The sequence below is a fragment of the Ruditapes philippinarum genome, unplaced genomic scaffold, assembly GCF_026571515.1.
Source record: "Ruditapes philippinarum isolate M1 unplaced genomic scaffold, ASM2657151v2 ctg3111_1_1_1_1, whole genome shotgun sequence".
Taxonomy (NCBI): domain Eukaryota; kingdom Metazoa; phylum Mollusca; class Bivalvia; order Venerida; family Veneridae; genus Ruditapes; species Ruditapes philippinarum.
This window is the reverse complement of record NW_026860451.1, coordinates 21,532-45,981: the sequence shown is the minus strand read 5'-3', so window position 1 is coordinate 45,981 and position 24,450 is coordinate 21,532. Positions and strand designations below refer to the sequence as shown.

Below are 24,450 nucleotides of genomic sequence, written 5' to 3'. Positions count from 1 at the left end.
CTAAAAATAGAAAAAAATGGTTTCCTGACAAAGATTAAATTTAGGAATAATTTAATTTGATGTTATAATCAAATTTGGTATATAGCAAGCTCGCTTGGGATTGCCATTTGACTCCCTATGTTTAAGGTCGAGCAACTGTCACTAAATATAGAAAAAAAAGTTACTGGGCGATAACTCAAGTTAGGAATGAGAAATTATCAAACTTAGTATTCAGCAAGCTTAAGGAAGACCTCGCTTGGGAATTCTATCGGAACAAACATCATGTCAACGTTTGATGACAAATGAGGCAAAAATGTGATATCTAGCGTATTAACGAACAAAATGTGGACAGACGACAGATGACGGATATTCAACGATTCTAAAAATCCACACTGAGCCAGCTCAGGAGACGGAAAAAAAACCCAAAAAAAAACAACAACAACAACAAAAAATATGTTTATTTGGCAAACAGATGGCAATGACAAAATTCATTTATAAAAATGAAGAAACGAATCCGCATTATATTTACAAAAGCATAATATATGTGCATATAACAATTGACACATCGATCAATTACATGCAAGAACTTAATATTCATATTGTCATAATTATATGAGCCGTGTCATGACAAAACCAACATAATGGGTTTGCGACCAGCATGGATCCAGACCAGCCTGCGCATCCGCGCAGTCTGATCAGGATCCATGCTGTTCGCTATCAGTTTCTCTACTTGTTATATAGGGTTTGTAAGCGAACAGCATGGATCCTGATCAGACTGCGCGGATGCGCAGGCTGGTCTGGATCCATGCTGGTCGCAAACCAAAAATTTTAGCTAATTTATTACAACTCAAGTGACAAGATCTTATATACCATGTCATCCCTAATTTCCAGTATTTCTTGTTTCAATTCATAGTTTTGTCTCTATTTGAAACAGAGTCCCTATTGATAGCACGAAAAACAAGCAGAAACATAATTTATCATTCCATCCTTATGCAAGCCACACAAATAAAAGAACTACGTATTCACAAATACTACTATTAAAAGTATTACTTTCATCACGGATTTATATAAATCCGTGCTTTCATTCATGACCTACGATGGTCCACACATATCGAATATATCAATAATAAAGCTTGGAAAAGAAGAAACGTTATGAAAAAATATAATTCTAGTTCGACATGAAATCATTAGAAGTCGTGTACCAATCTTTCATAATGATAAGACAGATTGTAGAATATGGAGATGTGCTTTTGATAATTGTACACTGTGTAATAAAAAGGAGCTCGAATAAATTAAACATGAAACCGCTAAAATAATAACTGGAACGACTAAACTCGTGTCTAATGTTAAAGTCACGAATGAAGTTGACTGGGAATCCTAAGAAATAAGATGACACAAACAAACATGAAAAGTACCTTCCTGATCTACTAGCTCCCTCCTGGAACCACAGGTGCTCGTCCAGTCTTGGTGCCCATATACAAAAAAATTGAAGTTAAAAAAACAAACAAACAAAAAAAACCCCAAAAAACCCACCTAAACAACTATTCTGGGTTAGGGGAAAGAGAAAAAATGTTTTTTTCCTATATACCATTACTACTTCGTACGGAAGCGTCCTGGTGCCAATTTAACAATTGTTCTATAAAAATTGAAAACCCCTACGTAGGAGATAGAAAAAACCTAATTAGGAGTTTATAACTCCTACGTAGGACTTTAAATAACTCCTACGTAGAGGAAAACTTATAAAGTCCTACGTAGGAGTTATAAACTCCTACGTAGGACTTTTAAACTCCTACGTAGGACTTTAAAACTCCTAATTATGTTTTTATCTCCTACGTAGGAGTTAAAAAAGCCTAATTAGGAGTTTATAACTCCTACGTAGGACTTTATAATAGCTACGTTAGAGGAACACTTATAAAGTCCTACGTAGGAGTTATAAACTCCTACCTAGGACTTTTAAACTCCTATATACGTAGGACTTTAAAACTCCTTATTATGTTTTTTATCTCCTACGTAGGAGTTATACGTAGGACTTATAAAGTCCTACGTATAGGAGTTATAAACTCCTATAATTAGGCTTTTTTAACTCCTATCCTGAGTTATAAAGTCCTACGTAGGAGTTTGTACGTCCTACGTAGGACTTTGAAACTCCTAATTAGGTTTTTATATCTCCTACGTAAGAGTTATAAAGTCCTACGTAGGTCTAATATAGTCCTACGTAGGACTTTCAAACTCCTAATTAGGCTTTTTTTTTATCTCCTACGTAGGAGTTATAAATCTCCTACGCTCTATACGCTCATAATACTATTTTTTGTTTTTTGTTTTTTTTTTAACTTCAATTTATTTTTATATGAGCACCAAGATCTGCTGGACGAGCACCTGTGCCTGGAACAGCGGATGACGCACAAAATATCCACACAAATACAGAATTTTACTATTAATCATTCCTGCCATCTCTTATTAAAGATTTTAACTATTTTCCACTTCAACACAAACTGTTAGACCTATATGTTTTCCATAGCCTATTTCTTGTTGGTAGCCCACAATTAGGGATGTCTGAGGAAATAAATACTCGATGGGCAACTCAACATAATCGTAAGAGGCATGCGATGGAAATCAAACGCAGTTCAAGAGCGCTCTGCGATAAAGTTGAAAATTGGTAACGAAATCGCTATTTTTTCTTTTGTAACACCTTTAGTTTTTCATTTTACATCATATTTATTTCAAGAATATTGTCAGATTACTATCATCGTTCTAGTTAGTCTAAGTTCTTACTGTGAACATATTGTTGTATGCAGTAGTATCCGGATATACGCAATCTTCGGATAAAAATCACTATACACTTCCGCATTTATCATTTTAAAATGTAGCTCTTTCGCTTCAATGGTTTTTAATTATGACGAAATCAAGTTTATTGGGTGATAAAGAATTCAAGACATAAATTTTAGATATTCATAAAACACCTTTGTTATTCACATTGTCAAACATTTCGGTAAGAAATTGATAACGATTCACACCATAATGATTTGCCCCTCTTTACTCTTTAGTCATGATTTGCCCCACTTCAAAATAATGATCAAAAATGTGCTTTAAGTTAATAAAATAAAGAATTGATTAAAATGTACAGTAATGAAAAAAATGTTCTGTTTATCTTTAACACTGTTTAAGTCAAGAACAGCAATCAGTCCATTTTAACTGATAACATTTTAAGTTTAAGGGCCCTTGAGTTACTTAATATTGAGCATGAACTGATGAATGGTTTGACTTATTCAACAAACTGTTTGTTTCTACTGTGAAACTGTTAGCATAATTTTATTAATTTAACAGTCATTTTCACACACAGAAAACTTATCGCAACACTATTAATGCAAAGTTGAATTTGATTTGAAATCAAGAAACATCTTTCAGTTCTTTAAAAAATAAGTAGAATATAGATTTTGGAATTACAGACAGGGCGGACCGTGAGACGGGGCGGACCGTACCAGGGTGGACCGTATGTAATGTTTGGACAAGGCGGACCGTGACTCTAGACGAGACGGACCGTGATTTATTTTAATAAAATATTTAAATATTGATGTTTCTTTGTTTTTCTTTTAATATCATTATAAACATATACATATATTTAGTGTTTGAAATTATTTTTTGTCCAATAGGATTGCAGTATTTCAAATGATCGTAACTCATTTTCATTGAAAAATCAGCAAATAAGTAATCAGTCATGTAAATCGAGTTTTTTTAAAAATAATTTAAAACAATTCTGTACTGTAACCTAGTTCAAATTTATAAGTAGGTTTTCAACAAATTAAATTTGCTGCGTGTATTTGCGGCACCTGACCAATTTAATATTGTTAATACCTAGGAATAAACTTTATCAGCATATGCTTCAATTTACCTTCCCAATTGAAAAAACAGATAAATTTAGAATGCGCTGATGGAACATGTTTACATTGTAAAGATAACATAATAAGCATGCCAATTACACTGGAACCATTGTCCCGTCATGAGTCACAATAACAAATATTATGTGAAAAATTATAAACTTTTAAAAAAATTCCAAATTTTTTGGCATCACAATACATTTTTCCCAATTTGACTGGACCTTTCCCATTCACAAATTCTAAATTAAAAAAAACGCTCAGCAGAGTGTTTCATGGGAAAAGAAGCCTTTTCTGTTTTTTTCAACAGTACTTAGTAAATGCCAAATTTTGTGTTGCCTGCTAGTGAGTAGCAGCAACATATAGGGATCATTTCTCCGCCATCTGTCTGACCCTCTGTCCGCACAAAACTTGTCTGGACTACTCCTCAGAAACTACTCAGTACTGGTGCAATTTCATCCAAACTTGACACGAATGATCGGTACATATTTTGTGTCAACGTATTTGGTCATTGTCAAACATATTTTTTCAAACATACTTGATAATTAAGGCTATTTAAAGAATGTAATGCTTAAGTTATAATATGTTTATTTGTACTTTCAGGGGTCTTCTTTCAGAAGAGATTGGGTCAAAGATGGAGGATGAGCCATACCCTCGACAGATGGGTAACACATCAACTCATGCTGTCAAACTACAACAACATTTGTATGATCAAATGTTAGCTCAGTCAGAATTCTGTGATGTTACTCTAGTGTTCAGTGGAATTGTAAGTTTTCAAGAGTTATATAAACATTCAGGTTCAGATCTATTTAAGTTATTTATTGAATAGTTATCAAGTTCTTATTATCATCTCATTTTTAAATTAACTTTCAGACGCAAATTGTGCTTGGTATATTGTAGAAAAAGTTCTTGAATGGCAGAATGGTACGGTGGCACAGAGGTGACATGTGGGTGTCTTTTTTTATCTCGTTCCCACGACATAATATCTCGTTCCCACGATATAATTATCTCGTTCCCACGACATAATATCTCGTTCCCACGACTTATTATCTCGTTCCCACGAGTTAATTATCTCGTTCCCACGAGATAATATCTCGTTCCCACGACTTATTATCTCGTTCCCACGAGATAATATCTCGTTCCCACGAGATAATTATCTGGTGGGAACAAGATAAATTAGCCAATGAAAAGCTTTCAATGTGACAGGAAAACCATTTGCCAGACATCTTTCACGCATAATCCTGTATCCGTGTTGCTGGCCTGAATGTTGGAGTTCATTCTGGACGAAGTCTATAACTGAAGATGGATCAGAGTACGACCTTCGTTGAAGTCCTTCAGACCTTAAAAGTCTATATAAATGTCTTATTGACAATAATATCCCATGTTGTTCTCGCAACACAGTCACTATTTGCCGGTAATTCAATCTTTCATGAAAGTATCTTGATATAAGGTTTCTAATATTAGCCTGATTGTTAAAGTCCATTTTAGCATTTGTTAAAAAAAGGGAAATAACTTTTAATTTTTCCACTATACTGAGTTTTGATTGGCTGAAATTATCTCGTGGGAACGAGATATTATCTCGTGGGAACAAGATAATTAACTCGTGGGAACGAGATATTATCTCGTGGGAACGAGATATTATGTCGTGGGAACGACTTATTATCTCGTGGGAACGAGATATTATGTCGTGGGAACGAGATAATTATCTCGTGGGAACGAGATATTATGTCGTGGGAACGACTTATTATCTCGTGGGAACGAGATAATTATCTCGTGGGAACGAGATATTATCTCGTGGGAACGACTTATTATCTCGTGGGAACGAGATAAATTAAGACACCCACATGTCACCTCTGTGCCACCGTAGAATGGAGCATATGGAAAGATTTTTAAGATGGAAGTTGAATGATGTGTTGTCCATGTGTGCAGCAGGGTTGTCATTAAAAAATTTTTAGACAGTCTGTTTTGAATTTGAAGTGGACACTTGGTTTATCACATACAACAAAGAGTGTCTGCAAAGTTTTAAGGCAGTCTAAAATGTCTTTGAGGCTGTCAAGACTCATTTTGGCAGGGCTTCCATTAAGTTCCAAAATTTGGAAGTCAAAAACTGTAAAATGTCTAAAATTGGAAGTCACATTACATAGGTAAAGAAGGAAAAGTATTACATTTTGGAAGTCACAAGCCAAAAACAAGCAGTAAATGAATCCCAAACTTCCACAATGGCCCTCTACTTACGACAACCCTTAAGCATAATCTATGATTATTCTTGTTATCATAGTCTTAGTTAAGCACCCCAATTATATAGATATCTGGTACTACAGGCATTTTGTCAAAGTCCCAAAATATATTTGATTTTAAACAGGATTGATTGTAATGTTTATTTGTTTCTGTGATTTACTTTGGCTGACTCCTATAATATTCCTTTGCATAGTTATTTAGTTAGAGCATCAGGTATTTGTTATACATGAAAGAAAATCATGATTTCATTTTGAGATCAAATAAAATCATAGTATTATCAGGGCTCTCGATTGACACGGGGATCCGGGTTTTGACTCGTGAAAATTGGGAAATGCACAAATTTGACACGTGATAAAAACCGCTCAAGAGTCAATTTGCCACATGGGATTTTCAGCTATTCAATAATAATTACCTTTAATCACCCCTAATTACCTATCAAATCCTACATATGCTCAAATGACACTCATTAAAAATGTCAACAGGCAGTATAAGCCCTGTATAAAATGCTTTACACACTGCAATTGTTTATACCCTGTGCACTGAAGCGCGACAATTCAGTGGCTGCAATTGACAGTGCTAAAAATAGCTCTACACAACTGATAAGAATTACATACTTGAGGTGCCAATTAATGATTGCTTTTAAAGGTTTATAATACTCTTTGATTTACTTGGAGTACCTGTGCATTTGTTCTTTCTTTTTCCATTAAATATTCCAGGTACATTTTGGTATTTAAAATTAATATGATATAGCATACCTGTAAAGATATTTTTTTTTATATTTTATACATTTAATCAGAAAAGCTGCTGCTTATTTTATTCTTTCACAGCAATTCATTTTTTTTGTTTTATTTGTTTTTTTTGTTTTTGTTTTTTTTAGGTGGAGGGGGGATATAGACATAAATAATTATGGATTTTTTTCTGTCAATTTAGACTTTGGAATCTCCAAAAATGACCTCCAATACAGTCATTTTTGTAACATAAAAATGTTTCATGTAGTCAAATGACACTAGAAAAAAATGATTTGACTCATGAAAAGTTTGGCCAAAGAGTCTTTGACTCGTGAAATTCTGACCCTACTGAGAGCCCTGGTATTATTTTCAATTTATTCTAAGCAAAAAGATGTACTGCTTTTTATCTAACCAAGTGTCTTTTTGTACTGAAGGAAATGAAGGCTCATTGGTGTGTTTTGGTGTCGTGTCCATATTTCCAGTCTTTGTACAATAGTGGAATGTCAGAAAAGCAAGCCGGTAGGTCAAGATTCTGTAATTATGTTTTTCTGTAATTCAGCATTGTAATCATTTTGACAGAATTGTAAGATTTCAGATTATAGTGACTAAAAGGATGTGAGCAACAATCATGTTAGAAAAGTTTAACAAAAGGAAGCAGGCAACATATTAGAAAAATGTGTACACACCAAAAAAATTTTGCTTAAAATCTTTTTCGGCTATAAAATCAAACTGGTCTGTAAGGGCAAGTCTTTGTAAAATAAGAAATGGTCTATATCGACAGGTACATGTAGTCTATTAGAAAAAGTATTCTTTGCATTTATGTACACAATTGACAAATGAATAGATTGTCATTATGGGAAGGGTGTGTGTTTAATTATTTTTAAATTTTTTAAAGTTAAACATGTTTTATTTTAGCTTCACAAAGGCTTGATCTAGAATTAACATGGGTTTAAATTTTCAGACATTTGCATATATAAAACCATTTGAAGTAATGCTGTATTTAGGGTTTTCAGGTTTTCTGATATTTTAAACTGGCACCCATGAATTAAAGCTTAAATCTTTTTTTTTTGGAACACTCATAAGTCTGGTTCCTGAAAATAGTACCGGAACCATATGAGGAAATATGCTTGTGAATCCAGCAGGGTTTGAACCAATGTGGTACCTTAAGTCCTGTATTAGTACAGAGTTGATCTTTAGTATAGGATTGACTGTTAATTTTACTAACACAGACACTTTGAATAACTTGAAATTTTAAATTCTAATAGTTAAATAAATTTTATTACCATACATTTGAATTATCAATAAGAAACTGAATTGTTTTTGACTTTTTTTTTTACTTTCTGCAAATTTTATATAAAGAAAATTTGTTTGTGTAACAAAATGAATGTTCTTTTAATCTGTTAAAATACAAAAAGAATGAAATTGTTTCCCAGTAATTACACAGAAAAGCAGAAAATTGTTGAAGTTTCATCTTCATTTAGTATTGTAATCTCTTGTTTTTTTTTGACAGGGAAAATACATATAAGCATCGGTAAGGTATTGGCAGTGAGATCAGCTGTTACATTTCTGTACACTGGTACACTACAGCTCTCGTATAGTACTGTAAAAGACATCCTAGAGGTGGCCGACTACCTGCAAATCGATGACCTGAAAACAGCGTGTACAAATTACCTATTAGGAGTAGATGTCAATGTTAGCAATTGTGTTCATCTTTGTCTTCTAGCCAGTTTGTATGACCTTGACATTTACAATAAAGTGTTTGACTATATTCGAGGGCATTTACCGGAAGTTATGGAGCTAGAAGATACTCTGAGTTTGACAGCTGAGTCAATATTAGAAATGTTAAAGGATAAGTCCCTCAACTATGTTCCCGTGACAGATTTCTATAAATTTATTATCAGATGGGTAGAGCATGATTTAAAGAGAAGAGAGTCACACTTCGAGAGCTTGTTCTGTGAGCTTGATCTGAAAAAAATGCCAAGAGAGTATTTGGAGAATAATGTAGAAACCTCGCCTCTGGTTGTTAGTTCAGACAAATGCAAAGTTCATGTTCTGAATGTAAAGATGAAGCATATGGCTGGACTGTTGCCAGATGAAGCCAACAGTGAGGTCATTCTGGTTGTCGGTGGTTGTGGAATGGGTCAGCTGTTTCACTCGTTCTTTGCTGTGCCATTCCTTCCTATATCAGATATAATCTCCATAAATCATGTGTACGGTTACATAATCAATGAAAATAGGTGGACAGAGTTAGCTCCCCTTCCTTTCTCAATGAGGCGCCCTTTAGTGGCTTTCTGTAACAACACAAGCTCACTATATGTATATGATGCAAGCACTAGTGCTGTTATTGATGACAATGAGGCCTTCCTGTTTAAGTATAGTGTCACTGACAAATCTTGGACAACCATACATATGACTCTGCCTAAACCATTCCGTGATATTACTATACAGAATATCCTGATGGTAAACAACAGAATGTACATCATAGCGTCAGGTCGATCTGTCGGTGCTAAAAGTGGAACCTTGCCTCAATGGATGGTTTATTTGTTTCGGGTATCAACTGATATGCTGAACTGTGATGTTGTGATTCCATTGTGTTCTAGAAATGTTAAAACAGAGGTAACAACATGTATTGTGGAGGACAGATATGTTGCAGTGCTGTGCTCAAAATGTGGAGCTGGTGGTACTTCTAGGCAAAGAACAAAGAGTGTTAGATTTTTTACAACAGACACAAAAAATATGAAGCAGCAGGAGCATTCTAGAGGTGTGAAACATGAGCAGTTTATGTTCGCTATAAAAAATGAGGTGTTCCTGACGAAACAAGGTTGTTACCGGTACCAAAAGTTTGACATCAACACGCGTCGATGGTCCTCCGGCAAGGATATTCTCGTTCCACATCCTCTGGACGAGCCATCAAGATCTGACTTCATATACTCAACCCATCAGAGTGAACTTTATGTGATTGGGGGGAAAAGTGGAAAGAATTTGCTAACTAGTGCATGTAAATATGATCTCGAGAATAGAAAATGGGAAACACTTCAAGAAGCGCCAAAGGCAATTACAAACAGTGGAGTAGTGGTTGCCAAGATTCCATCTAATCTTGTGAGATGTCACATTGACTGCCCGCACTGCAAGTACTTCGGTGTTCGGAGTCAAGCAACATACCAGATTGACTATCCTGATGATGACCCTGAAGAGGACGAAGACCTGTCCTATGATGATGAGGATGTGTACTCGGATTACTGGGAAAATGACATCTATGATGAGTATGGCAACATTCCCGATTACGACTGGTTCTGATTATTGATATTGATTAATTCCTTACAGAAAATGTGTTCATTACAACATTTGAAGCCATTGTAAGATACTTTGTTGAATTGTTTTCGGAAAAGTGTCTCAGCAAATGGGCATTGCAAACTTGGATAAGTGACTTTAAACAGCTTTTATAGCTTTATCACATTCTTCTTTTGTTTTGTAATCACAACAAACTTAACCCTGTTTAAATCTGATTATCAGAATGGGTTATATAACATGTCAAGACATTAAGCATTGTTTTATTGTATTTTTTTATCATGTTCTTTATTTATGAAGATGTAAAGTATGTTGTTTGTGTAACCCTTAACCTGTTAGAACCTGTTAGAACCTGTTATGTTGGTCTTTGCCACCCATATACAGCCAGGCCACCATGCACATCTGTGCAGCCCTGACCAGGCTCTATACTGATACATTGGTAGCTGAAATCCCTGAGTTTCCAAATACATGTAGACTGTTCCAAATTCAAAGTAAGAAACATCTGTAACACAAATTTAGCAGGTTAAGGGTCTTGTATTTTTTAAATAATTTGATAATTGCTTTTAGGTATTGGATGTAACTATAGCCAATCTTCATATTGTAAATTACTTGTACTTGGACATAATTAAGACATACATGCACATGTATTCATTAGCCCATACCATGCTAAATTTCTTAAATGGACTTGTCCATTTTTCAGTGTGAACAAAACCATTAATGAATTTTAGCAAAGTATGAACTGTTGAATACTGAACAGTTTAGACCATGATCCCATAGCACTGATGTTCTGGTTGATCTTGGTCTGCACTGGTTGCATGGGTAAATTTTATCGCCCACAGCATTCTATTGGTTAGAGAAAATGCTGTACTAATGAACACTTTTCGCCTAAAAAAAAATGTTTTTTCTTTCTTTTAACTTACAATTTTTAAAAGACTTCTCATGATTATACATGGAATTTGTATCACTTATATGTAATGAACGCCGGAATGAGAAAACCACTCTTGAAGTCATTTTACGAATGATGTCAAAAGACGTTAACTTTGCAATTGACTATAAAAATAAAAAAGTGAACTCCCCTTGAAATGTTAAAGGTAAATATGAATAGGTAACATTAGAATAGAATAGAATTTCTTTAAGAATTCAATGTCATTTAAAAAAGTAAGTGACATTAAGGGAGGTTTTCTCATGTTGGTGGTAATTTATTAGTTACAGGCAAGTAATTGGATCTGTAGAGAATATCTTAATCCTTGTTTCTGCTAATGTTGTGAGCTTACCAGATAATGAGCCACCAAACTCTCGTGGGTTCATAACCACCTAATGAAAACCTGATACATGTATTGGCCTCATGCCTTGTGTGACCAGATTCTCAAGGTTTTGATAATTCATTCTTAGAGTAATTATATTTTAAATGTCAATATTAAACATTTAATTCTTATATGTAATCAAAGTAACAAAATTTACCCAATCAAGTCATTGATCATTAGATTTTTAAAAAAAAATTTCAATGCAAAAATGTGCTATATTCTAAGCTTACAGTTTTCCCGTCTGTATCTTAAAATCATTGAATTATGAAAATAAAAAAAATAAATCTGGGATTTTACACACAGCCCTGTAGTTTATAGGTGCAATGAGAAGAGGAAACTAGTGTTAGTTTAGTTATAAAGACACATTCAATTGTAACAACATGCCTACGTCACTAGTATAGAGCCAGGTTAGCCCACACATCTGTTACGTCTGACTGGACATAATATTGCTCTCGAATTTTAAAGTTTACTGTTTAATGTGTTACAATTGGACATTTTGCAAATTCAAAATGGTAAAGTTAAATGGTAAGACTGTCATATAACTTGGTGTTTAGTATACATATTTCTTGGTCAAACCTTATGATTACAGCCTCTATAAGTTTAATATTCAGATTTCCTTTTTTCATTTTATTTAAGAAATAATATATCCCAAACTGTGATTTTATCGCTCAATAACATCACTGTTTGGAGTTCGGATGCGAGGAATTATATCATGTGGGCGTAGCCCGAGTGATATAATGATGCGCATCCGAATGACAAACAGTGATGTTATCCAGCGATAAAATCATCGATTTGGATATATTATTTTGATTCTAACACGACATGAACAAATAAATGCTGCCGTACTTGATATTAAGCAAAATAGCGCCTGATTTGTTTCCGTACTTATTATCAGCGCGTCAGATTTTATAGCGGTTACGTCACATGTTTAATGATTAAGTCACATGTCTAAATATAGAACGCCAAACAGTGACTTTATAGCATAATAAGACACACTTTCGGTTCTTCTATGTTCAATAGGGAAAAATGCAGATCGTGTTAGAAAAGTATATAAATTACACAGATTACTGGCTAGATTTTATATTGTTATTTACTTGTTTTGTTTGATTTTTTACTGATTAATATTGTATTGATATCACATCTATAACAATAACAATATAACAAAGTTCCAAATTTAACATGTCACAAGTCTGTTATACATATTTGGCAAAGTGAAAAGTAAATTATTTTGATATTTGATGATAGGGCATCCATGGCCGAGTGGTTATGATCAATGACTTCAACTGGCCCCCTTTTGATTCCAAGTCCGAAATAGCCATTTTATTTGATTCTTTTATGTGAGGAAGCTATCCATCCACCTAGCTGTCAGACCATTGATGGTCCCTAAATGCTTCAATTAATGAACAGAGGGGCATATGAGGTCCTCCTCTGCCAGTAATGCTGGAAAGTGGCCGTATGACCTATACTGTGTTGGTGTGACATAAAAGCAGACAAAAATAAATTAAAAATCTTGATCATACTTGAAATTAAACCTTAGTATTACAGCCATGATAGAGTTTTTCTATACACTTTACTTGTATACTGAATACACAAATTTATGTTAACATTACTATGTATGTTGTATACTTGAACAAGATGTTTTATGGTTATTTTGTTACAGTTTATTGTTTCAGTGTTTTCAGTCATATTGCATTGATCACAAACATGTTGACAGCTACGATTTTTTTTCTTCATTATATCTGTTGTAAATAAAATGAAAATCAAAATGTTTTCTCATCTTTGTTTTTCATAGCTCAGTTATTCAGGGAAAAGGAGAGATATCCTACTTAGGTTGGCAGTGGTGTATTGATGGCTTGCTTTTAAGATTGTTATGCATATCAAGAACCATAACTCTGGCTAATAGTTTAATAATATTTTATTGTAACCACAGAATATACAATTTTACAAACACAATCCTCGGGGTGTACATACAAAATACAAAAATTGGTGGGCCTCTTCCCTCTCTGAATAAACTATTCCGGCATAGTCTGGCTTTGGCTTAGTTTTGTAGCAACTGAACTTTCCATTGAACAAAGAAAGTATTCACTTGAATCTTTTCAGTCTCTTTTTAAGGTTCTTGTCTACATATATATAACTTCGCAGAGACTATCCTCACAACCACTGAAGTAACAGTATTTTCTTGAAACTGCACACATGTCTGGGATCAAAATATTGTAAAACACTGACCATAATCCGTAAATATTTTTTTAAATAAGCCTCAAGTCTTTGTGATTTTAGAAAAGTCATAATGATTTGCATACGGGTTCTTCCCAATTACTGAGGGTATTTACTTAAAACTTGTCCATCAGTAGGTCAGTGACCAAAACATGTAACTCTTATATTGGTAAAAACAGAAAAATACTCTTGCGAACATTGTGGCCCTGTTGGCTACTATCAAGTGCTAAGTAAAGTAAGTGAGGTGTCTTATTGACTATAAGGTAATACTAAAGGCTTTGCGTGAATGTTTCATCTCCATAACCAAAGGGGGTTGTAATGGTGCTTGAACTCTATTTTAGACTATATATAAGTCTCCTGTTTTTTTTGGTCTGGACCTAGTTTTGGTCACATCTCTATATATAAGGGTTGTCACCTGTTTTTTGGGTCTGGACCTAGTTTTGGTTACAAATGACCCTAATATAGAGTCCTAGCACTGTTACAAGCCCCTTTGTCCATTACAATGCAGGTATTTATGACAATAGTCTAGTTTATAGCATTGACACCTTTCACTGGATGGACTGTTTGAAAGTGATAACTGGTGCATGGAAATAAATGCAATTGCAGCGTAAGACCCACATTTTGTAATTTACACAAAATATTTTTATAACGCCATACGGAAGTTGTCGGGTGTAAAAGAAAATCATGCCTGCAGATATTATAGGATTTGGGTATGCTGCCATAGTTGCTGCTGGTGGAATAATGGGCTATGTTAAATCAGGTAATCTTCGAATTAAGGCTTGTCATTCCAAATGCTTCTCTACACAATGTAATTATTATGATAGTAGTATGTTGTTCGGACAACACAATTTCGGATACAACACACGTTGGTATAACTGTATAATGTATTAATAATCAATGCCACTTTAAATCGGAAGATAACAAGTAAACTCGAATTATTTAAGTCTATTTTCATTACTTTCATCAAAAGAAGATTGTATCTATTCATCTCTTTTTTGTAGCAAGTTTGCCATCCTTAGCAGCTGGCCTGACTTTTGGCTCATTGGCAGCATTGGGAGCATATCAGACAACACAGAACTCTAATGATGTTAAATTATCTCTTGGTAAAGTAACCTGAATTAAATTTATAATGTTAAGCAAAGCAGCATTATTCAGGCTTTTTTCAAAATACCTTTACTGTTTTAATTGTATATATAATGATCTAATGATCAGATAATAGTTACTGCATGTGGTGTTTGGCCTGTGGCCATGATTTACTGTATGACTATAACCTTGTCCCCCCCCCCCCCCCTCTTACAACCAAAAAACCCTTAAACATCATCCAAACATTATAAGATTTGACAAAAATCAATTACACAATGTACGTATGAAAATCACTGTCAACTCTGGTATTATCTTTGTACATAGATATGGAAAAACTTGACTTTGACATTAAAATTTTGTTATGCATCTAATTTTTGTTAAATTTTGTATTAAGTGTGTATATATTATAGAATCCTTTAATAGCATTCTATTCAATCTACGACTTAAATATTACTATTCTAATTCAGTATGCTATAATTATTTGGAGAAATTTGCCGATGATTTATGTTAATATGATCAATTTCACGTTGAATCATTTAAGAAATTGTACTTTACTTTAATTAACATGATTTCAGGAACAAGTGCAACATTAATGTGTATGATGGGATACAGGTTTTATAACTCTGGGAAATTCATGCCAGCCGGTCTTGTTGCAACACTCAGGTAATTTCTGATACTTTTGCTGAAGGCTGTGAACTTTTGCTGAAGGCTGTAATGAAAGGTTTATTGGAAACTTCAACCAAATAATTGTAGACTTTTGGTAATTAATTATTATGACATTAATTTTGTCTGAAAGGTAATCTACATTTGTATAAATCCTTCTCATCAATAATGAATAGAAATGGACAGGTTATAGCATTAATGGACATGAAATAATCTTAATTATTATAATATCTGTCATGTTTGCGGTCCAGATCGGTATATCCGTCTTAAGAGGACCTGCCAGATGAAACTTTCTGCTTGGGTAAAACTAACAGAATCACCAGTCTGATATGCAAGAAAACATTGACTGTCAGTACAAGCTGGAATTTCCAAGCTGTTTTTTCTTTGAGCAAAAAAATTTAAACGCATTGCCTAGTACTGGCTGGTTCCAGGAACAGATTCAAGAGTGTTTCAGTGTTCTTATAGCTTCCAACACAATCAAATTGAAATAAATTCTTAAATTAAAAACTAACTAAATGTATACTGTTCATATTTCTTGTCCACTCTTTAACTTTTAAAGTTATGAAAAGTTTGTAAAATAACATGGCACAAATAATCACTTGTTTGAGATGATGTGCACAGCACAAAACCAGGTGGCTATCCACAAGGTCAAGGTCACTCTTTAAGGTAAAATGTAAAAAGTCCACACTTAGTGTCTTCTCCATCTATAACAAATGAATTTTTTTTAACAATTACATGGCACAAATGATAATATTGGGAGGGCTTACCTCTCCTCACACTTGTTAACAATTCCAATGTTCTACTGCAGCAAGTGATATAGCTGTCCTTTAGACTGCCTTGTATTTTGATATTGAAATCTCTGAAATTTTAATTTGACTACTCCAAATTCAAAGCTGAGCAAATCAACTACACATATTCAGAATGTCAAAGGTTATAAAGGAGGTACTTTTATTTTCCAGACAGCCAAGATGGCAGGAAAGGTAGTACTATGCACTAATTGCTTGTTCCAGAAAGTATAAATGATCTGTATGGCCATTTCTGTCTATTTTCAGTCTTCTCATGGTGCTAAAGAGTGGATACCAACTGTCAAAACAATAAAAGTGCTGCTTCAGATATTGCCATCAATTAAACACTTTTTACATTTATTGTCATCAGCAATCATGTGTTATCAATATCTCACAAGTCATTTTGCTTTGTATCCATTTAGATTAATATATTGTAATCATAAAAGTGAAAAATGAAAGTTATATATGAATGATATTTGTAATAAAGCTTGCTTCACATTATTTTGGAAGGAATGCATTTCAATAAAAATTAAATTAAAAATTAGAAATTAAAAATAAAAATTTGAATCACTTTTACATTATGAACTTTTTTATCGAGTTAAATTTTTTTTTTCCCATAGCTTTCTAATACATACTACTTGTTAATGGTTGTAAATTTATTGCTGGTCATAGATTTTGTATAATTAAAGTTTTGGTAGAAATATATATATATATTGATGAAGACAGTGTTATTATTATTAGTGAACTAAGATTTGTGAAAACATTGCTATTTTAGCTTGTCTGTTTCATAGAAAAGGTTAAGCTATTATGATTTCTGTGTTATCATTGCTGTCTGGAAAAAACCTCCATGTAGCTAATTTCTCAAAACAATTTTAAAGGTATCCATATGAAACACAGAGAACTTTATACTCATGATGAGATGTAGTTGTAAGACAAAGGGAATAATTCTGAAAATAAGAATTTTTAGGAATTATGCCCATTTTTTAAGTAAGAATTTTTGTAAAAAATACATATAGAATGATTTCAAAACTATAAATAGTATCAACATCAGACTTGTAATACTTGCTTAATTATTGTTAGACAAGGGGCATTATTCTGTGAGAAATAACCGCCTCCGTGGTCGAGGGGTTAGAGTCGATGACTTCTAATCCAGTAACCTCTCTGGCATGGGTTCTGTCCCCGGGAGATGCTTTGGTAGTTTAGCACGGAGGAAGGTAGTCTAGTACTGGTGTAACTCTCCAGGAACAATGGTTAGGAAACTACCCGCCTATATGACTGAAATACTGTTAGGAAAAGGCGTAAAATGAAACAAACAAACAAACTGTTAGAAATATTTTAGGAAATTCTGCCCCTTTTTAATTAGAATTTTTGTCAAAATTGCCTACAAATTGCCATCAAAGCTTTCATTATTATCATGACGAGGAACAGTTGTTAAGAAGGGGGCACTATCTTGAAAAGCAATTTTGTAAGGAGTTTTGCCTTTTTTAACTTTGAATAATTATGAAACAGATTAGAGATAACACTGCATGCAGTGTTCTTTGTTGTTGTTTATTTATAAGCGGAAAGATGACCTTGACCATTATGGCACTTTTCCACCTTTTCATTAGCCTCATCAATGTCTTGTTGACCTTTAGGTGTGCCATCTTCATTCTTAATTAGGGGTCAGTAGATGACCCCTATTGAGTCTTAGGTCAAAGGTCACCATGAAAATTAGTTTTAGATCCTTATTCTGTCAATAACTTAAAAGCCCATTATGCCCTAGAATAGGTTTTTTTTTCATTTCTGAAAGGCTTTATATATTTGGTTTTTCCTGTTGTAGTTGCCAGAAAGATACTCATTGGCCAGTTACATGAGCCATATTTTGTTTGTGTTGCTTTCTTGGAATTAGTACAGTTATAGTGATCTAGTATTTTGTATGGAAGTCAAAATACTACTTTTTTTTTACTTTTAGCTACTTTCATACAAATAATTTTAAATTGAGCAATACTATCTAAAGGTAATAAACAAGTAACATGCTCTAAAAGTGTTATTTAAACATTATTAAACACATGTTTTCCTTTATATTAAGAAGGAAATATTTATTCATTTCTGAGGTATAATGTGCCTTTAGGAAGGAATAAGCATAGTTGGTAGGGACACTGCCCATGGCAAGTTAATGACCTCTTATTATACCCCCTTCCAAAGAAGTGGGGTGATATTGATTTGCATTTGTCTGTTAGTAGGTCCCTCGGTCCGTAGACCAACTGGTTTCCGATCAATAACTATTCTAAAGAACACTTAGAGGTAGGAACTTCAAACTTGGTATGATGATTGTACATGACCAGCAGATAACCCCCATTCATTTTGGGGTCAAAGGTCAAGGTCACATTGTCATTGTAGGTAAAAACAGTTTCTGATGAATTACTAAGGATACTTAGGCCTAGGAACTTCAAACTTGGTTTGATGATTGTACATGACCAGTAGATGACCCCTATTCATTTTTGGAGTCAAATGTCAAGGTCACACTGACCTTTTAGGTAAAAACGGTTTCTGATCAATGACTTAAGAATGCTTAGGCCTAGGAACTTCAAACTTAGTATGATGAGTGTTCATGACCAGTAAATAACCCCTACTGATTTTGAGGTCAAAGGTCAATGTCACACTGACCTTGAAGGTAAAAACGGTTTCTGATAGCTTAGGTCTAGGAACTTCTAACATTGTATGATGATTGTTCATGACCAGTATATGACCCCTATTGATTTTGGGGTCAAAGGTCAAAGTCACATTAACCTTGTAGTTTAAAACAGTTTATGATCCGCTTAGGCCTAGGAACTTCAAACTTGGTACAACGATTGTTCATAACCAGTAGATGGCCCCTATTGATTTTAGGGTCAAAGATCAAGGTTACATTGACCTTGAAGGTAAATAAGGTTTCTAATCAATAACTTGACAATCCGTGCATTGGATTTGGCTAGTAGATGACCCCTATTGATTTTGGGGTCAAAGGTCAATGTCATATTGACCTTGTAGGTAAAAATGGTTTTCAACCAATAACTTGACAACCCATTGGATGTTGGCCCTCAAACTTTGTAGGTGCATTGGTCTTGGCAAGAAGATGACCCTATTGAATTTGGGGTCAGGGGTAAAGGTCATATTGACCCTTGTAGGTAAAAACAGTTTTATTGATCAATAACTTAACAAGCCATGGGCCTTTGGCACGAAAAGTTTAAAGGTTTGCCAATTTGATGACCTCTTTTGATTTTGGGATAAGGGGTCAAAGGTCAAGTTCACATTAACCTTTTATGTCAAAACGGTTTCCTATCAATAACTGGACAACATATGAACCCGTGACCTTCAATCTTAAGAGATGCATTGCTTTTGGTCAGATGCTGACCTCACTGGATTTTTGGGATCAAGGTGTCAGAGGTATAATCTAAAAATAACGTCATAATATAGTATTAAGTATTATCACGGATTTATATTACAATATAAATCCGGATTTATATTACAATATAATTCCGTGGTATATATTATCTGGAAGCTGACCTTTGAACTTGATCTATTTTGTTAACCAGATATTTTTGCTAAGGATGCCAAACCGCGGAACAGTGTTCTAACTGGGGCCTTACGTTAGTTTTGTAGGCAGTTTCTTTGACGTTTCGTTGGAAATTTTGACATTTCTTTTTATAAATCTGAGTGAGTTATTTGCTTTTGCTGTTAAGTTATACATATAATTTATATGATTGGTCCAAGATAGATTTTTACTAATTGTTACACCTAAATATTTTGTAGCCTTAGTTTGTAACCCTATAATAAATGGAAGCTGTACTGTTTACTCTTTTCAAATAACCTTTCCTCAATAAAACTATCGAGGGTCAATATTCTACTCGAGTATATTTAGTAGGTTGATACCTATGGCAATTATCACGCATTAATTTTATTACAAGGCACGACATTGCGAAAACAACGATTTATATGTCATGCCTGCAGATATAATAGGATATTCTTATGCCGCCATAGTTGCTGGAGGTGGGGTAATGGGCTATGTAAAATCAGGTAAGCTTGAAATACTTGATTGCCATTCCATAGATTTTTCCGGCGCACGTAATTGTTGTTAAGCAGTATGTTTTTCGGACAACAGAATTTCGGACATTTGTAAAGTTCATTTAAAATACCACTATTTAAACTTTTTTATTGAAATATTTTTAGCTAGCTTGCCTTCCTTAGCAGCTGGACTGACTTTTGGCTCATTGGCAGCAGTGGGAGCATACCAGACATCACAGAACCGCAAAGATATAAGATTATCTTTAGGTAGTAGACAATACCTTTGTTAATTATGTAGTTCTATGCCTTTATAAGCTTAAATAATACAAAGTGCCTGTGTTAGACATTAGGATTTATTTCTGATCCTCACATATACTTCAATGTTTTTTTTAGCTGGACTATTCGCAGAATAATCGGGCTAATGCAGTCACCCATTTATCAGCGTCCGCGTCCCTGTGGTTCAGTTTTTGCGTGTTAGCTGGTATTTTCAAAACAACTGAAGGGATAGGATTGAAACTTCACACACTTGTTCTCTGTGATTATCTTACATGATTGGCACAAGTCCCATAACTCTGATTTGCTTTTTTGCACAATTATGCCCCTTCTTCAACTTAGAAATTCTTGGTTAAGTTTTTGCGTGTAAGCAGTGGTATCTCCATAACTATTGAAGGGAATGGATTGAAACTTCACACATTTGTTCTCTGTGATTATCTTACATGATTTGCACAAGTCCCATAACTCTTGATTTGTTTTTTTCATAATTATGCCCCTTTTTCGGCTTAGAAATTCTTGGTTAAGGTTTTGCTTTTAGCTGGTATCTCCATAAATACAGAAGGGTTTGTGCCTTTTTTTGGGACAATTTTATGCATTCATAATAAAGCAGTGATTTACTCGATAAAACATCTTAATAACAAGCCTTTGTACCTTTTCAGACAATTTTATGTATTTATATAGGTAAGCATTATTATACTCAATGAAACACCCTTGTGACAACTTTTCGAATAGTCGAGTTTTACTGGCCTCCGACAGTTCTTGTTCTTATTTAAAGTCGAGATACATCATGTGTCCATAAATTTCTTCATCTCTGATACCACTGGGGAAACCAGGCAGGGATATAAATTCATTGCATGAAGCTGTAGGTCTACCAAAGTTATTCAAAGAATTACATTCCATATACATGTACAACTATACCATGGCCATGCCATACAAGATCTTGTTAAGTTTGTTCTTAAAAATCACATGGCATATTGGTCAGCTCTTACTATTAATTTATGTCAAACTTTAAGAATTCTGGGCTGCAGCTTGGTCTTATTATATGTGTAATAAAAAAATCTTGTCCAAAAATTCTTGGAAGGCCTCGATATTGGATACCACTAAAATACGCAATGGAGATTTTTTGGCTCAACGGAGATATTCTTTAATAAAAAAACAACAAAAAACAGCACAGCGCTTTAATTGAAGTCATTAGGTTACATTTGAGCATCTAAAATGATTGTTTAGCCAGGGCCGGCAAAATCAACTTTCCGTATTGCCCAGGTTGTCCCACAGCCTGTACGGACAAGTGAAAGTTTTCAAGAACTATGTAAATATCATACGGACAAGTTAAAAAATGCTTCTCATAAAAACGGGCAAGTATATAATTCAAAATCAGATTTTACGGGCCCTGTTTAGCACTAGTGAGTAAGTTAGTTTAAAAATGTTTCATAAATTGTGTATGTTTAATTGCATTGAAGGGTTATATCATATATGCCTGGCAAAATGGGCATTTCATGGCACAACGGAGACAATTTTAGCAATATAGGCACAACACATATGTACTTATATAAGATATTGATTAAAATTAGGGTTATTTGAATAAATAATAATGCTTGTTATTTAACAAATAGCACTGTTTAGTAATTTGTTCTCTACCAACATCGTTCAAATTATACCCCTAGGGCCTTGCACCAAAGGTCATATGCTTAACCTGAATAATTATGATGTATAGAGAAAAACTTTAAAAAAAAATACACTCTGAGATAGTATGTACTTCCAGCCAGTTTCCTTTGTAGATGTCCACCTTTGAAAGTTTCTTAAGGCAAATCAGTGGTTCTACTTGTATCTGAAATGCTGCATACAGGTCGAAGGGACTAGAAGATTTCTTCCACCAGGAAAACAGGAAAGTTGCCATGCAGTGATAGTGCGGCTTAAAAAAAAAAAGACATTGTATTTTCCTGGCTCACTCAAAGTGTCTGGTTTCTATAGAACAGCAAATAATTCAGACTGGCAATTTGTATCACATGTTTTCTTGTCGGTCTGTCCCAGTTTAAATGTTAGCTGATTTTGTGTTGGATTTTGTGTTTGGCAGTCCCAACTAAAGGATTTACTTTGATATTCCCTGTTTAATGCATGACCATGACATTGATTTTGACCCTACTTTCGCAATAAAGTAATTATGACAATCGTGGCAATAGATCTCAGAATCTTATTTCACAGAATTAAAGCTCTTGTAGAAATATATTGCTTAATATTGCAATTTTAATTCTTCAATCATTATCATTTGCTGATTATGGAAAAGATTAAGAATAAACTTAAGGCCTATAAAGTTTATTGTTTATTTCTATTTTTGTTTCATGCCAAAACTGAAAACTGTCTGTTTGTTACAATCATTTCATACCAAGTCCCTGATTTGTACTGTGTGTATAGTGCAGTAATAATAATGAAAATTATTCTGTGAATGCAATGCTAAAACAGCTCCAGTTTAATAAGATTTCAACATTTATTTCAGGAACAAGTGCAACATTAATGTGTGTTATGGGATTCAGGTTTATAAAAACTAGACAGTTTATGCCAGCTGGTTTTATAGGAATTCTCAGGTAATATCTCATAATTATTTTGCAAGTGTTGAAAAATTTGAAAAAGAAACTGACAAAAAGAACAAGCATGCTTCCATTCTATGCCAGCTATAAGCAGATAACATTTTACTTTCAGCAAATGGCAAATTATTTTTCAGTGAAAAATAAATAGCAATTTTTCACCTAAATAAAGCAGTGTTCTGTGTACGTTAATTTCTTGTTGCATAAAATATGTGTTATACATAAAATTCTTTACACCCTTCCAATAATTTAGTGGAGAACATCTACAATCTTAGACGAGGGTCAACGGCGTCAACGTCTGTGTGGTTGAAACAAGATTTTCCAAAGTTTTAGATTTCTTAAAAAAAAAAAATCATCCGAAAGGTTAAAGTTCGCTGGGTTTAAAAAGTAGATTTTGCATTTTTTTTTATCTACATGTATTTCAAAGCAACATCCCAGAGCATTTTTAGTGTTACAAATGTTCTTGTTTTCTATTTCAGTCACCTTATGGTGTTGAAGTGTGCGTTCGCAATTAGTGACTTAAGTGGAATATTGGGCGGGGAGAAATAGTTCCTTAGTGTCATGATGTCATAATGACATTTTCATCATAGTTGAAAAAAGGTGTACACATGTACATTTTAGCGAAGTGTTTCTTTGGACGTGCATCTTACAATTTTAATAAACAAAAATCCTAAAACAGGAATTTGTGATGTGTCAGCTTGATACAAGATTTAGCGTATTGTCACCGTCGGGAACTTTGCCAAAGATTTTAAGTACGGGTACATGGAAAGGTACATGTACATTGTATGTGTGCATCTATTTATAGTAGGAATATGCAGTTGTTCTGTTTCACGCAATCAATGAAAAAGTGAAACATTGAAATTTTTAAATGATTTTATGCAGATTATATAATACTGAGAAATAAAGTTTTGATAAAAAATACCATTGATATTTTTTGCGCATACATCTTTGTGCAAAATGGTGCAATATCTTCATGTTAATAGACTATAATCATTAGGGTCTTATTTTCCATTTGAGAATATTTTTTTTTATTGTAGACACTTTTTTTTGAGTTCTTCTGATGACAGTAACCTAGAATTACCAAATGTAACAAATGTCATTGATGGAAAATTTTGTATCCATTTATATATCCAGAGCCAAATATCAACAAAATAACAAATTCAATTGCTAGTTACTGTACAGTGGAACCCTTTTGATTGTATAGGAACTGCCAACATGGTTTTATACAACATTATATAACATAACTAATGAAACTATGTTTTCTTATTCTAATGTCCAACTGATATCTGAAAACTAAAATCAGGTTTTCAAACTATCCAAGATTTCTCTCTTCAGACAAACTAAGATCATTTGAAAAGGGTTTTAAATTGCAACAATATTCTAAATTGTAAGATGAAATTGGCTTAGTGGTTTATGAG

General features: G+C 33.8%; 3 protein-coding genes across 3 annotated transcripts; all 3 read left to right on the top strand.

The window, feature by feature from the left end:
* The first annotated feature begins 2,509 nt into the window (after nucleotides 1–2,509).
* LOC132760104 (kelch-like protein 3) lies at nucleotides 2,510–10,447 on the top strand. The gene is made up of 4 exons (XM_060752001.1): nucleotides 2,510–2,635; nucleotides 4,455–4,617; nucleotides 7,252–7,336; nucleotides 8,328–10,447. The coding sequence occupies exons 1-4, from the start codon at nucleotides 2,529–2,531 to the stop codon at nucleotides 10,112–10,114; spliced, it is 2,142 nt and encodes a 713-aa protein (XP_060607984.1). The 5' UTR covers nucleotides 2,510–2,528; the 3' UTR covers nucleotides 10,115–10,447.
* A 3,776-nt stretch (nucleotides 10,448–14,223) lies between these two features.
* On the top strand, nucleotides 14,224–16,688 carry LOC132760112 (transmembrane protein 14C-like). The gene is made up of 4 exons (XM_060752009.1): nucleotides 14,224–14,383; nucleotides 14,625–14,726; nucleotides 15,282–15,369; nucleotides 16,422–16,688. The coding sequence occupies exons 1-4, from the start codon at nucleotides 14,308–14,310 to the stop codon at nucleotides 16,465–16,467; spliced, it is 312 nt and encodes a 103-aa protein (XP_060607992.1). The 5' UTR covers nucleotides 14,224–14,307; the 3' UTR covers nucleotides 16,468–16,688.
* A 3,341-nt stretch (nucleotides 16,689–20,029) lies between these two features.
* On the top strand, nucleotides 20,030–23,879 carry LOC132760110 (transmembrane protein 14C-like). Its single transcript, XM_060752008.1, has 4 exons — nucleotides 20,030–20,189; nucleotides 20,343–20,444; nucleotides 22,945–23,032; nucleotides 23,512–23,879. The coding sequence occupies exons 1-4, from the start codon at nucleotides 20,114–20,116 to the stop codon at nucleotides 23,579–23,581; spliced, it is 336 nt and encodes a 111-aa protein (XP_060607991.1). The 5' UTR covers nucleotides 20,030–20,113; the 3' UTR covers nucleotides 23,582–23,879.
* The last annotated feature ends 571 nt before the right edge of the window (nucleotides 23,880–24,450 follow it).